General features: G+C 37.4%; 1 protein-coding gene across 1 annotated transcript; it reads left to right on the forward strand.

The window, feature by feature from the left end:
- Positions 1–4,890: 4,890 nt before the first annotated feature.
- Positions 4,891–6,915, forward strand: LOC130851202 (GTPase IMAP family member 2-like). The gene is made up of 2 exons (XM_057731168.1): positions 4,891–4,918; positions 5,903–6,915. The coding sequence occupies exons 1-2, from the start codon at positions 4,891–4,893 to the stop codon at positions 6,913–6,915; spliced, it is 1,041 nt and encodes a 346-aa protein (XP_057587151.1).
- The last annotated feature ends 6,481 nt before the right edge of the window (positions 6,916–13,396 follow it).

Here is a 13,396-nt window from a genome sequence, read left to right on the forward strand (position 1 = left end):
ATGTAAAATGTCTTACCTTTTTTAATGAAAATTTTAGCCATTAATCTTTACAATTGTTCCATGAGATTGACCCTTCTTACAACTCTGAGCATCCATTGGAACCAGTTCTTTGGCAGGTAGTTCTTTGAAATATAAAGTTCACACTTTTCAGTGGACAAGACACTCAACCCAGCCTCTGCAAAAAGATCCAGGTTGGGTCTTTTGTTGTTTGTTTGTTGGGGTTTGTTTGTTTTGTTCATTGAGTTTTTGTTTTGTTTTGCACCCTTCACTTTGGTGAAACTTTGGAAGTTAGGCATCCTTCATTCCTTCCCTCCCTTCCCAGTTCACCCACAAACTTTCACCCCCACTGAACAGCCATTGTGACTGGTCTTTGATTTCTCTTCACCCGCCCCCAAACCTCTTTTCCTTTCCTTTCCTTTTCTTTTCTTTTCTTCTCTTCTTTTTTTAAGTTGAAGGATAGTTGATTTACATTATGTTAGTCTCAGGTGTAGAACATAGTAATTCAAAATTCTTACAGATCATATCCCATTTAAAGATATTATAAAATATTGGTTATAGTTCTTATGCTGTACATCACATCCTTGTATCTTATTATTTTTTAAGCTCTTTATTGGAATATAATTGCTTTACACTCTTATACCAGCTTTTGATCTTGTTTATTTTATACCTAGTATTTTGTGCCTCTTAATCTCCTTCCTTATCTTGTCCCACCCCCCACCATAACCACTTGTTTGCTCTCCGTATCTCTTTTAGATTCCATATATAAGTGAAAACATACAATATTTGTCTTTGACTGACTTTCTTCACTCAGCATAATACCCTCTAGGTCCTTCCATGTTGCTGCAAATGGCAGCATTCTTTTTGATGGCTGAGTAATATTCCATTGTGTATATAAGTACTACATCTTCCTTATCCATTCCTCTGTGGATGGACATGTAGTTTTCTTCCATATCTTTACTATTGTAAATAATGCTGCTATGAACATTGAGATGTATGTATCTTTTCAAGCATTAAACCTCTTTTAAGCAACTCTAATCAGTATATAAATATTTTAAATTATGTTATTTGTTTTCTTTTCATTTGTGAGTGTAATTTGAATTCATAATGTATATTTTACCTTTCACAGAATGATGTGGAGAAGATGATTCCAACAATTAAAACCACAGCCAAGTAACATGGGCAGAAGACAGGATCCTGTCAGGAAACAGCTGAGATAGGACCACAGTTCACTCTACATCCTCTTTGCCAGCCTCCCATGCAATGTGATCATTTTACGGGTATGCACAGTCAGATGCTATAATGGACTTTCAATTCAAATAATCAAGTTGGGATAAAGCTGTTTATAGCAAATGTTCAAATTGTGGAGGTTTGAATGTTGAGGAATACCTATCACTACCTGCACCTGAGTCTAGGATGAACCTCCAAACCCCAAGAAAATCAAAAGGAAATGAAAAACAATTTTTAGAAATACTGAAATAAGTAAATTAGGTGGCTATAAAATGAATTTATTAAAATTTATTTTATTCCTCCATACAAAATAGAAGCCCTTTAGAAAATAGGGTGAAAGAGGAAATTCCGATTTAGAATAGCAATACGAAAACAAGTTCTAAGAAATAAACTTGAGAAGAAATGTTTCTCTACATAAAGAAAAACATAATATTCTAGTGAAAGACATAGAAACTGCCAGATATTTTCCCAAAATGTTGTAACATTTTACATTCTCACCAACAATGCAGATTTCTGATTGTTCCACATCCTCCCTTGATGTCTGTCTTTTTTATTTTTTAAATTTTTATTTTTTCCTTCAGCTTTATCGAGGTACAGTTGACAAATAAAACTGTAGATATTTAAGTGTACAAAGTGATGATTTGATGTGTGGATACTTTGTGAAATGATGATCACAGTCAGGTTAGTTACCACATCTACCACCTCCCATAGTTACCGCGTTTGTGTATGGGGTGAGGACGACTAAGATCTGCTGTCTTGGCAAATTTCAAATAGACAATGCAGCATTGTAGGTCTAGTCACCACGCTCTACAGAACTTATCTCAACTGAAGGCTTTTACCCTTTGACCAGCATGTCCCCAAACCTCCAGCCCCTGGTAATCACTCACCATTATACTCTCTGTTTCCATGAGCTCCATTTTTTTGGGAAAATTCCACTTATGAGTTTATAAAACATTTGTCTTTCTCTGACTTAATTCTCTTAGTATACACCCTAAATTTCATCCATGTCTTTGCAAATAACAGGATTTCCTTCTTTCTCTGGCTGAATAATATCCCATTACATACAGCTTAGACATCTTCATCCATTCATCCACTGATGGACACTTAGATTTTTTTCATATCTTGACTAGTGAATAATGCTGCAATGAACATGGGAGTACATGTATCACCTCAAGATTCTGATTTTGTTTCCTTTGGCTATATACCCAGAACAGGAATTGCTGGATCATGCAGTAGTTCTATTTTTAATTTTTTTAGGAACCTCCATACTGTTTTCCACAGTAGCTATACTGATTTACACTCCCACCAACATGTGAATTCTCCACATCTTCACCAACACTTCTCTCCTGTCTCTGTGAAAATAGCCATCCTAACAGGTGTGAGGTGATATCTCATTGTGGTTTTGATTGGCATTCCCCTGATAATTGGTGATGTTGAGTACCTTTTCATGCACCTGTTGGCCATTTGTATGTCTTCTTTGAAACAATATCTATTCAGGTTCTTTGCCCATTTTAATTGAGTTATGTGTCAGGATAATTACATTATCCAATAACTTTCTTCTATAAACCAAAATTTTTTGGTATTCAAAAGAGCAATTTTTTAAGCTTTTTTAATCCATAAAAAAGTTTTTATATAGGTACTTCACTGAATTTTACATGTGATTTAGAAAACTGAGTGGACTTCAAGTTTGATATTGCATTATATCTCTTGTTATATCAAACGATAGGAAATAGGTCCCTGTTAATGTTTTGATACAGAATGTTTTGTTTTTTGGAAGACATTACTGATATTAAGTAGAAGACTGCACAGTAAAAGATGTGGAAGAATTCAAAACAGTGATAATATTGATAGTGTGACAAAATGCTAGTGTCCACCCGTGTCCCAGGGCTCCACTGCATTTCCCAGCCTCTCTTATAATGAGGTCGGGGCCTGTGATTGTTTCTCATCAGTGGTGGGAGAGAAAGCAAAGTGCACCACTACTAATCTGGGGTATTTAAAGGTTATCCAAGTCCCACATTTCCTGTCCCCCTGCTGTGGTGAACATCATACAAACAAGGGAAAAAAGCATTTGAGAGATTCCAACTTTAACACCTCCTAGATCACTGTAAACACTGCCTAGATCATTGTAGACACTGCCTAGATCATTGCTCCCCAGGAATGCTTCCCTGACATTGCAGAGAAGGAAAAGCAGGGAAACCATGATGAGTTATTTCTCTCCGGTTCCCCTTTCTGTACCCTCCCCCTCTGCACAATGCCCTGTCCCTGCTCCCCACGCCCACACTCTTTCTGCCCCGGCAGCAGCACTTGCCTTTAGGACAGTCACTGCTACAGTGTAGATGAGGTGTTATTCCTCCTGGGAGGAGCTGGGGGTAGGGGGATTGCATTTAGGCAAACCTGTAGCTGTGGGGACACAGCCCAGATGGGAAGGAATCAAATCTACCAGCATCCCTGGTATCTCTTTTTTTCCTGTCCAGTTTAAATAATTCAAATATTGGTTTTTTTCTCTATTCAGAAAAGACAGTCCATGTGACCACATATTACTCATTAAATGTTGCCATGTTAACTGTTCATTTTTAAAAAGAGAATTTGAGACACAGGCATGTGCTGCGGCTCTGTTGCAATGGGGATGCTCGGTGGAGATTCAAGAGAGGAAGAAGCAGACTAGATTGTCTTTTTTTTTTTTCTCTTCGAGCTGAGCTGGCAAGTCACAGATTTGATCAGGAAGGCATCTGTTTCTTTCAACAATAACTCAGGTAAGCCCACACTCACGAGAGTTCTGCAGTGTTAATTTCTATTTCCCAGGCCATGCTTGAAAAAGAAAAACTTCTTAAACAAATTTACCCTCTTTTCAGGGAAATAATTTAGAGTGATGGCATTTGGCTTAAGGGAAGCCATTTTACAGGACCTGTAAACTTCATGGAATTTAGTTTACCCATTACTGGAAAGAGAGCTTCCTTAGCATAGAGGCGATAAAAAGCGCCAACTGGGAAGAATTTGGTCATTCACACATGCGTTTTCTGTGCCTTGTGGCTTGGTACAGGCTGCCAATTTTAAGATACTTCTCTCTGCATAGGAAAGGGAACTAACTGCAAGGCTTTTCATGGAAAGAGGAAAAGTCAAGTAATTAACGAATCAGCTGAAGTGTATTTCTGGTTTAAAGGATAGTGGACTTTTCCAGAGTCATGTTCTTAATTCACTGAGTCTCTCAGCAAAGACTCAGCGTGGAGGGAGGAGTCTGGCTGGAGAGGTGGAGGTGTAAGGAAGGGAGTGAGGTGGGGAAGGAGGGGAGGAAAGAGGGGTCTGGAGCTCAGACGCAAGGCAGACCTAGAAAGGATGCGGAGGGAAGGGAGGGTGTGTGGTCACGGAAAGCAAGAGTGGGGCAGGGAGGCCCTGACAAGAGGAGGGAAGCTAGAGGAGGTGGGCGTGGAGGTGGGGCCACAAAGGAAACCCATGTTCTGACTCACTCCATTGATTCTGAGCAAGTGACTAAATTTCTCTGTAAAACAGAGATAGTACTTCTTTCCACCCTCCTCCTCAGCTTTGGGTAGACCAATGAGGCATGGCTGTTGACGTGCTCTAGAAATAAGGCTCTTTCATGAGTCGTAACTCAAAAATGAGAGATTTTTAATTGGTCTCTGGTCTCTCTGTCCCTCAGGAACTGCCATGAACCAAAATGAATGCAGTCACTCTGGTAAGAAAGTGACTTCCTGTGAGTGCGTGTTTTACCCTATTCTTAGCCTATTTATATAAAAATCATGCTATCCTCTCAAAGCAAAGAGTAAGCTAGCAGCTGTTTCTTCACTGGAGAGAATCATTTCACGCTGCTCATGTCAGTATTTCCTGGGTCCAACCATTTCATTGGTGGTCGTGACCACACCTCTGCCAGCCTGGGTTAGGGAAGCCATCTCTGGCCTTGGAACAGTCAGGTTACTTACCCACCTGGAGATGGAACCGACAGTCTTTTGGCTACACGTCTCTAATCTTCAGAAAATTTGTCTTTTAGGGGGCCAGAATTGGGTGATATAGGCAAGCTTTGAATGACAAGATATGTTTCTAGTTCTATCTCATCCCCCAAATATGTTTTTGTAGGAGCCAACATGGCAATACCCTACAGACCTAGAGAAATCTAGATTTTTTTTGAGAAGTCTAGATGTTTTAAAAATCATTATTTTATTTAATAATAGCATTAGCTTCTATTTCATAAATGCAATATATGGTGAGAATATCTTTTCCCAGACATTTCCTTATCATTAAAAATATTCCATTGGCATGATCAGTATGGTAATAACAAAGTAAGCATGCTCTTTTTTTTTTCCACCTTTTTCTTTAATTGAAATATAGTTGATTTACAATGTTGTGTTAGTTTCAGTTGTACGAAAGTGATTCAGTTATATACACACATATATGAACATTATAGTTTATTACAAGATATTGAGTGGAGTTCCCTGTACTATACAGCAGGTCCTTGTTGGTTATCTATTTTGTATGTAGTAGTGTGTATATTTTAATCCCAAATTCCTAATTTATCCCTACCTGCCCCTTTCCCTTTTGGTTACCATAAGTTTGTTTCCTATGTCTGAGTCTATAGATGTTTTGTTAGTAAGTTTATTTTGTATCATATTTTTAGATTCCACATGTAAGCGATATTGTATGGTATTTGTCTTTCTCTTCTAAGCAAACCTGCTCTTAGCAGGACCATATACAAAGAGTCCACAAGCGCATCATGCCAGAGGATCGGAGCTGAGAATCATTCTGGTGGGCAAAACAGGAACTGGCAAAAGTGCTACAGGGAACAGCATCCTCGGGAAGCAAGCATTCGAGTCCAGGCTGAGCGCCCAGCCCCTGACAAAGACCTGCAGTACATGCCGGGGAAGCTGGGGAGAGCGAGAGGTGGTGGTTATTGACACACCAGATATGTTTTCTGGGAAGGACCCCTCTGAGTCCCTGTACAAAGAGGTACAGAGGGGCTACTTACTCTCCGCACCAGGGCCCCACGTGCTGCTCCTGGTGACACAGCTGGGCCGATTCACCACCGAGGACCAGCAGGCTGTGCAGAGGGTGAAGGAGATCTTTGGAGAGGATGCCATGAGGCACACAATTGTCCTCTTCACCCGCAAGGAAGACCTCAAGGGAGGCTCCCTGAAGGATTACATCCATGGCTCAGATAACAAAGCTCTGAGCGAGCTGCTGGCAGCGTGTGGGGGGCGAGTGTGTGCCTTTAATAACCGTGCTAAAGGGAGCGATCGGGATGAGCAAGTGAAGGAGCTGATGGTCTTGATCGAGAGCCTAGTGATGGCGAGAAGGGGTGACCACTACACCAACAGGCTGTACAGCCTGGTAACAGGGTCAGAATGTGGAGCTGTGCAGTCAGAGGAAAGAGCACAGCATTTCAAAGGGAGCTTTATAAAGTACATGGAAACTCAGAGGCGTTGCACAACCACGGCCAAAGCAAACTGCCTACGAGATGCCCTCCTCCATACAGTGATGAGTATTGTGTTGTGTGCTCAGCTTTTCACCAGGTTGCTAATTCTGTTATTTCGTGTATTGCACAGAATGTGCAATTTCTTTTGCCGCTTACCGTTTAATATGTGCAGTTTATTCTTTAGCTTACTCTTAATTATACCCCAAAAATTAGTGATAATTTTTAGAAAGGCCATTAGACTAGGGTGCAAGAGTCCTATATCATAGTTGCAGATCAGGGGCTCTTTATTCACTGTCATTTGGTGGGTGGATCACAGCACCTCCCTTGTAAAATGCAGTGCCTGACAGCCCTAAGCGTTTGAGCTTCTGTGAAGTGTTTAAATCTTAACATCAGTCTATTTGTTAGTGAACCAAATGATTTTAAAAGTTACTGTTTGTTTTGAAACATATGGACACCAAGTGAGGAAAGTGGGGAGGGTTGGGGGGAATGAAATGGGAGATTGGGATACCAAATTGTACGCTCTAAATATATGCAGTTTATTGTACGTTAACTGTATCTCAATAAAAAAAAGTTACTGTTTGTTTTGAAATATACCTTTTAAAAGCTGTAAACATAAAATTTCTCTCATTTGTGACTCTCTAAAGTCAGTTTTATCTTCCTGAAAACTCCTTTTCTTCTTTATACTATTACTGTTTCTACTGAATATAACAAAAATAACAATAAAATTTCTACAGGGTATAGTAAAATAACAAATAAGCTGTAAAGTTCCTGAGATCATGTATCTTTAGTTCTGTGCTGTGGTTTTATCCTCAGAAGATGGTAAGTGAACCCATGGCTCATTTCTGTAACACAACCAATTCCTCCTCAACAGTCACATGCAGACGCACTCACACATCAATAGTCTGTTTTCTGTGCATCAAATGTGCTTGACATTGCAAGAGGCTCAGCCAGATGTCACCCCTGGTGTCCAAGCCCAGTTAGCATTGAAACACACAGAGGCTCACATCTCAGACAAGACGCTGGACTGAATATTCTGGAGCATCAGCCTGTTAAATGCAACTAGAATTTATTAAAATAACCCAATCTTTATGACCGATGAGCTCACTAGAAAATTAGGCAAATTCCAAGGATGAAGCAAACAATACTTGTAAAAAGGATGTGGAGCTAAAAGGGGAGTTGAGAGCCGTGAGGACAGGCCAACCAGAAGGCAGGGTGGACCTACAGACAGACGCCCAGGCCAATCCCGAGACCAAGAAACTCAGTCTTGGGTTGTTGGTAAAGTCAGAAGCTGATTCCGAGCTCTCTGACCCCTCAACCCAAACCTATACTAAACCAGGCCCTTCCCTAGTAGGATACATTCTAACGCTATAAATCAATATTATAAAGTCTTTCTTTTAACCAAAGGTAAAAGGCTGTTCTGATTTTTTTTCCTCTTATGTTCATTTTGATACCTTGTGCTTTTCAAGGAATTTTTCTATTATACTAAAGTAGTTGAGTTTATTTGCAGAAACATAAAATAGTTTATCATTCCTTTAATAGGTGCAAGAACTATAGTATTGGCTTGGCCAAAAAGTTCATTCAGATTTTCCTTATGATGTCATACAAAACCCTAACAAACATTTTTGATTGGGCTTCTCTTTGAATTCTGATATTGGCAACTTATGATTATTTCTTTTTGGCTTTTTTTAATTGGGATATAGTTGTTTTACAATGTTGTGTTAGTTTCTGCTGTACAGCGAAGTGGAATTCCCTGTGCTATACAGTATGTTCTCATTAGTTATCTGTTTTATACATATTAGTGTATAAATGTTAATCCCAATCTCCCAATTTACCCCACCCTTCCTTTCTCCTTTGGTGTCCATATGTTTGTTCTCTACCACTCTGTCCCTACTTCTGCCTTGCAAACAGGTTCATTTGTACCATTTTTCTAGATTACACATGTACGTGTTAATATGATTTTGTTTTTCTCTTTCTGACTCACACTTTGTATGACAGTCTCTACATTCATCAAGATCTCTACAAAGGACCCAATTTCCTTCCTTTTTATGGCTGAGTAATATTCCATTGTATACATGTATCACATCTTCTTTATCCATTCATCTGTTGATGGGCAGTTAGGTTGCTTCCATGACCTGGCTATTGTAAATAGTGTTGTGATGAACATTGGGCTGCCTTGTGTCTTTTTGAATTATGGTTTTCTCTGTATATGCCCAGGAAAGGGATTGCTGGGTCATCTGGTAATTCTATTTTTAGTTTTTTAAGGAACCTCTATACTGCTCTCCATAGTGGCTGTATCAATTTATATTCCCACCAACAGTGCAAGAGGGTTCCCTTTTCTCTACACCCTCTCCAGCATTTATTGTTTGTAGATTTTTTGATGATGGCCGTTCTGACCAGTGTGAGATGATACCTCATTGGAGTTCTGATTTGCCTTTCTCAAGTAGTTAGTGATGTTGAACATCTTTTCACGTGCCTCTTGGCCACCTGTTTGTCTTCTTTGGAGAAGTGACTATTTAGGTGTTTCACCCATTTTTTGAGTGAGTTGTTTGTTTTTTGGATATTGAGCTGCATGAGCTGTTTGTGGAGAGATATACCATGTTCTTGGATTGGAAGAATCAATATTGTGAAAATGACTCCACTACCCAAAGCAATCTACAGGTTCAGTGTAATTCCTATCAAATCACCAATATCATTTTTCACAGAATTAGAACAAAATATCTTAAAATTTGTATGGAGACACAAAAGACCCTGAATACCCAAAGCAATCCTGAGGATAAAAGGGGAAAAAAAAGAAAAAGGAGCTGGAGGAATCAGGCTCCTTGACTTCAGACTATACCACAAAACTACCATAATCAAGACAGTATGATACTGGCACAAAAACAGAAATATAGATCAATGGAACAGGATAAAAGACCAGAGTTAAACCTACACACCTATGGCCAATTAATCTACAACAGAGGAGGCAAGTGTATACAATGGAGGAAAGACAGCCTCTTCAACAAGTGGTGCTGGGAAAACTGGACAGCTATATGTAAAAGAATGAAAGTAGAACACTCCCAAACACCATACACAATGATAAACTGAAAATGGATTAAAGACCTAAATGTAGAACTGGACACTATAAAGCTCCTAGAGGAAAATGTAGGAAGAACACTTTTAGACATAACTCACAGCAAGATCTTTTTTGACCCTATTCTAGAGTAATAGAAATAAAAGCAAAAATAAACAAATGGGACCTAATTAATAACTTAAAAGCTTTTGCACAGGAAAGGAAACCATAAACAAGATAAAAAGATATTCCTCAGAATGGAAGAAAATATTTGCTAATGAATCAACGGACAAAGGATTGATCTTCAATATATTTCTTTTTGTTTGATCAGCCTGGTTAGAGTTTTAACTTTATAAATTTTACAAAAATCTAACTTTGATTTTCTCCTATATATTTTCACTGTTCCATTTCATTGCACCTTTTTAAAAATGTCTTTCATACAACAGCAGTTTTTAATTTCAAAGAAGTTCAACTTATCAACTCTTTCATTCATAAATCATGCTTTTAGTGTTGTATCTAAAAAGTCTTAACCAAACCCAAGGTCACCTAGATTTTCTCCAATGTTATCTTCTAGGAGTTTTATAGTTTTACATTTTACATTTATATCTATCATCTATTTTGAATTGATTCTTGTGAAATGTATAATGTCTGTGACTATATTCATTTTTTTTGTTTTGTTTTGTTTTGCATGTGGATGTAAAGCATAATTTATTGAAAAGTCTATGCTTTTACACAACTCATAGATATAGAAAACAAACCACTGGATACAGTAGGGAGGGGGGAGGGGGAGGGACAAAATAGGGGTATGAGCTTAAGAGATACAAACTATTGTGAAGCAAATAGATAAACAACAAGGATATATTGTACAGCAACAGGAATTATAGCCATTATTTGGTAATAACCTTAAATGGAGTATAATCTATAAAAATACTGAATCATAAACAACAAGGATATATTGTACAGTAACAGGAATTATAGCCATTATTTGGTAATAACCTTAAATGGAGTATAATCTATAAAAATACTGAATCACTATGCTGTGCACCTGAAATTAATATAATATTGTAAATCAAATATACTTCAATTTTAAAAGTAAAAATAAAAAAAAATTTTCAAAGACTATTCTTCCTCCATTAAATTATCTTTACTCCTTTGTCAAAGATCAGTCACATTTGAAATAGCTATAGCTATGGCTGGATTTACATCTACCTTTACCATCTTGCTCCTGTTTTCTATTTGCCCAGTATTTTCACTGTTTCTCTTTTTTTTTTCATTTTTGTGTGTTGATCTTTTCAAAATTATTCCAATTTCTCTCCTCTTTTGTTTCTTTCTTTCTTTTCTTTCTTTTTTTTTTTTTTTGGTGATTGCCCTAGAAATTAAAATATTTATCCTTAACATATTATTCTTTACTTTGAATTAAGAGGGGACCACGCTAAAGAAGATATAAGAACCTATGACATGTACTTGGATCTAGCCCCTACCCTTCCTTTGTGATATTGTCAATTTTTGCTTCTTCGTATGTTAGAAACTCACCATAGGTTATTATTATTTTGCTCTAGTCAATTTCATTTTTAAGAAACTAAGCAATAATCAAAATAATAGCCTTTTCATATTTCCCGCATATTTAAAATTTCCAGAAAACTGTATTCTTTCTTGTTGATCAAAGTTTCTTTGATATCATTCTCCTTCAACCTGAAGAATTTCTTTAACATTTCTTGTAGCACAAGCCCTGATGGGACAAATTCTCTCTGGTTTTCTACCTTAAAATGTCTGTTTTCAATCTTCATTTTTGAAGGGTAGTTTTGCTAGGGCAAACTTTTATTTTTCTTCATCATTTTAAACATATTCCAATGTTTTCTGGCTTGTGTTATTTCTAATAAGAAAGCAGCCATTATTCTTATATTGTTCCTCTGTGTGTAATGCATCTTTTCCCCTCACCTAGTTGATTTTAAATTATTCTCTTTCTCTCTTTTTATTTATGTATTTATTATTTTTTTATTTTGTTTTCAGTAGTTTGACTATAAAGTGCCTGGATTTTGTTTTTCTTTGTATTTCCCACGTACAGAAAGATTTTGGGATTTATGAGTAGAAGTATTTCATCAAAATTTAAAATCTTTGATCATTATCTTCATATTTTTTCCTCCTACTTCAGGCTTTTCTTCTCTTCCTTGGACTTTAATTACACTAGACTGCCTGATATTATCCCACTGATCACTAGCACTGTTGGTTTATTTTTTTCTATTTTCCTTTTATGCTTTAGTCTCAATCATTTCTCATGACCTGTCTTCAAGTTCATAGATGCTTTCTTTAATGTCCAATATGCTACGAAGTCCATCCAATAAAGGTTTTCTTTTCCACATATTTTATTTTCTACTTCTAGAATTAATACTTTTGAGTTTATATTTCCCTCATGAAATTCTTCAACACTTAAACCATTATATTTATTTTTCTATAAATTCTTTAACACTTTCATGATGGCTATTTTAAAGTCCTAAGTTCCAATGAATGAGTCATCTGTGGTTCTGCTTCTACTGTTTAATCTTTTGATTATGAGCCATGTTTTCCTGACTCTTCTTATGTCATATAGATTGATATTGCAGACAGTAAAACTGAAGTCTAAAGTCTGCATTGCCCCTGGTTTGGATTACTTTCTAGATAGTGCAAGTTCATTCATCTGTCTAATGATTACAGTCACATCATTGACTCCAAAACTTGAATTGAAATGAGAATGAGACATCATTAAATCAATTAGGTCCACTTCTGATTCATAATACACCTAACAGTCTCCTATCTAATACACATTTTATCTAATCAACATTTGGACTGAGAAAGGTGTAAGACTCCAATTTTGAATGGCTTCACGTTACTAGCAGGGCTTAATGAGACAGAATAATTTCTCATTTTTTTTTGACCCATCTCTATTGCTGCTTTCTCAGAAAAAAATATTGTGATGGGAAAGGGAGGAGTTTTCAAGACACACAATTTAGTGTCGCCCTTAGGATCATGTAGATCCCAATCTACTTTGATAGCCCACATTTTTGTCAAATGATCATCTAATTTCTCCTCCACTCTGCAACACCTGTCTGTGACAAGCCAACACCTCCAAATGTTTATATCCAGACCAAGTACTTACCCCAGGTATAGAAGGCTCCCCAGCTCTCTCCTCACCTATAAAGGGCCCTTTTACATCTAGAATTCAGTTCCTCAATGCTTCCTTGCTTCCACCATCCTTTGACATAGAGAAGCATATTTTCATCCTGTCCAATTCTTGTTGTCAGTCTGGAAGCTGAGGGCTTTTGAACCTTTCTCCAACTTAACCAGAAGCAAAAGATCCCCCATTTGATGGATTCTTTTTCTTTTTCAGACTTTCGGCAACTTGTCTTTAATAACAACACACTTTTCAGCTATCCTTCCACTTTTCAAACATTTGTACTGTTTTCCCCCTGATGGTTCCAGAATTATAAGGTCTTTGGGGTTCTATTCTCAGTCCTTTTTTCTTTATATCCTACTCATTTTCTCTGAGTGTTTTTCCCCATTCATTTGTTGTTTTATGACATGCTGCTATTTCTTCAAATATACCCCCCCCCGGCCTTTCTCCTGGTTTTTTATTAACTGAAACTCATCCTAGGTTCTCACACAAGTCTCAGTTTGTGTTAATATTTGCATCTCTCTCACTTGGAACTTTTATTGTCTATCTT

Source organism: Hippopotamus amphibius, chromosome 4 (genome assembly GCF_030028045.1).
Source record: "Hippopotamus amphibius kiboko isolate mHipAmp2 chromosome 4, mHipAmp2.hap2, whole genome shotgun sequence".
NCBI classification, from domain to species: domain Eukaryota; kingdom Metazoa; phylum Chordata; class Mammalia; order Artiodactyla; family Hippopotamidae; genus Hippopotamus; species Hippopotamus amphibius.

Bases quoted from the DNA above. Each gene is read 5' to 3' on its own strand.
- LOC130851202 (XM_057731168.1), top strand. From the start codon at position 4,891: ATGAACCAAAATGAATGCAGTCACTCTG. The intron at 4,919-5,902 runs GTAAGAAAGTGA...TTCTCTTCTAAG, and splicing joins AAATGAATGCAGTCACTCTG to CAAACCTGCTCTTAGCAGGA.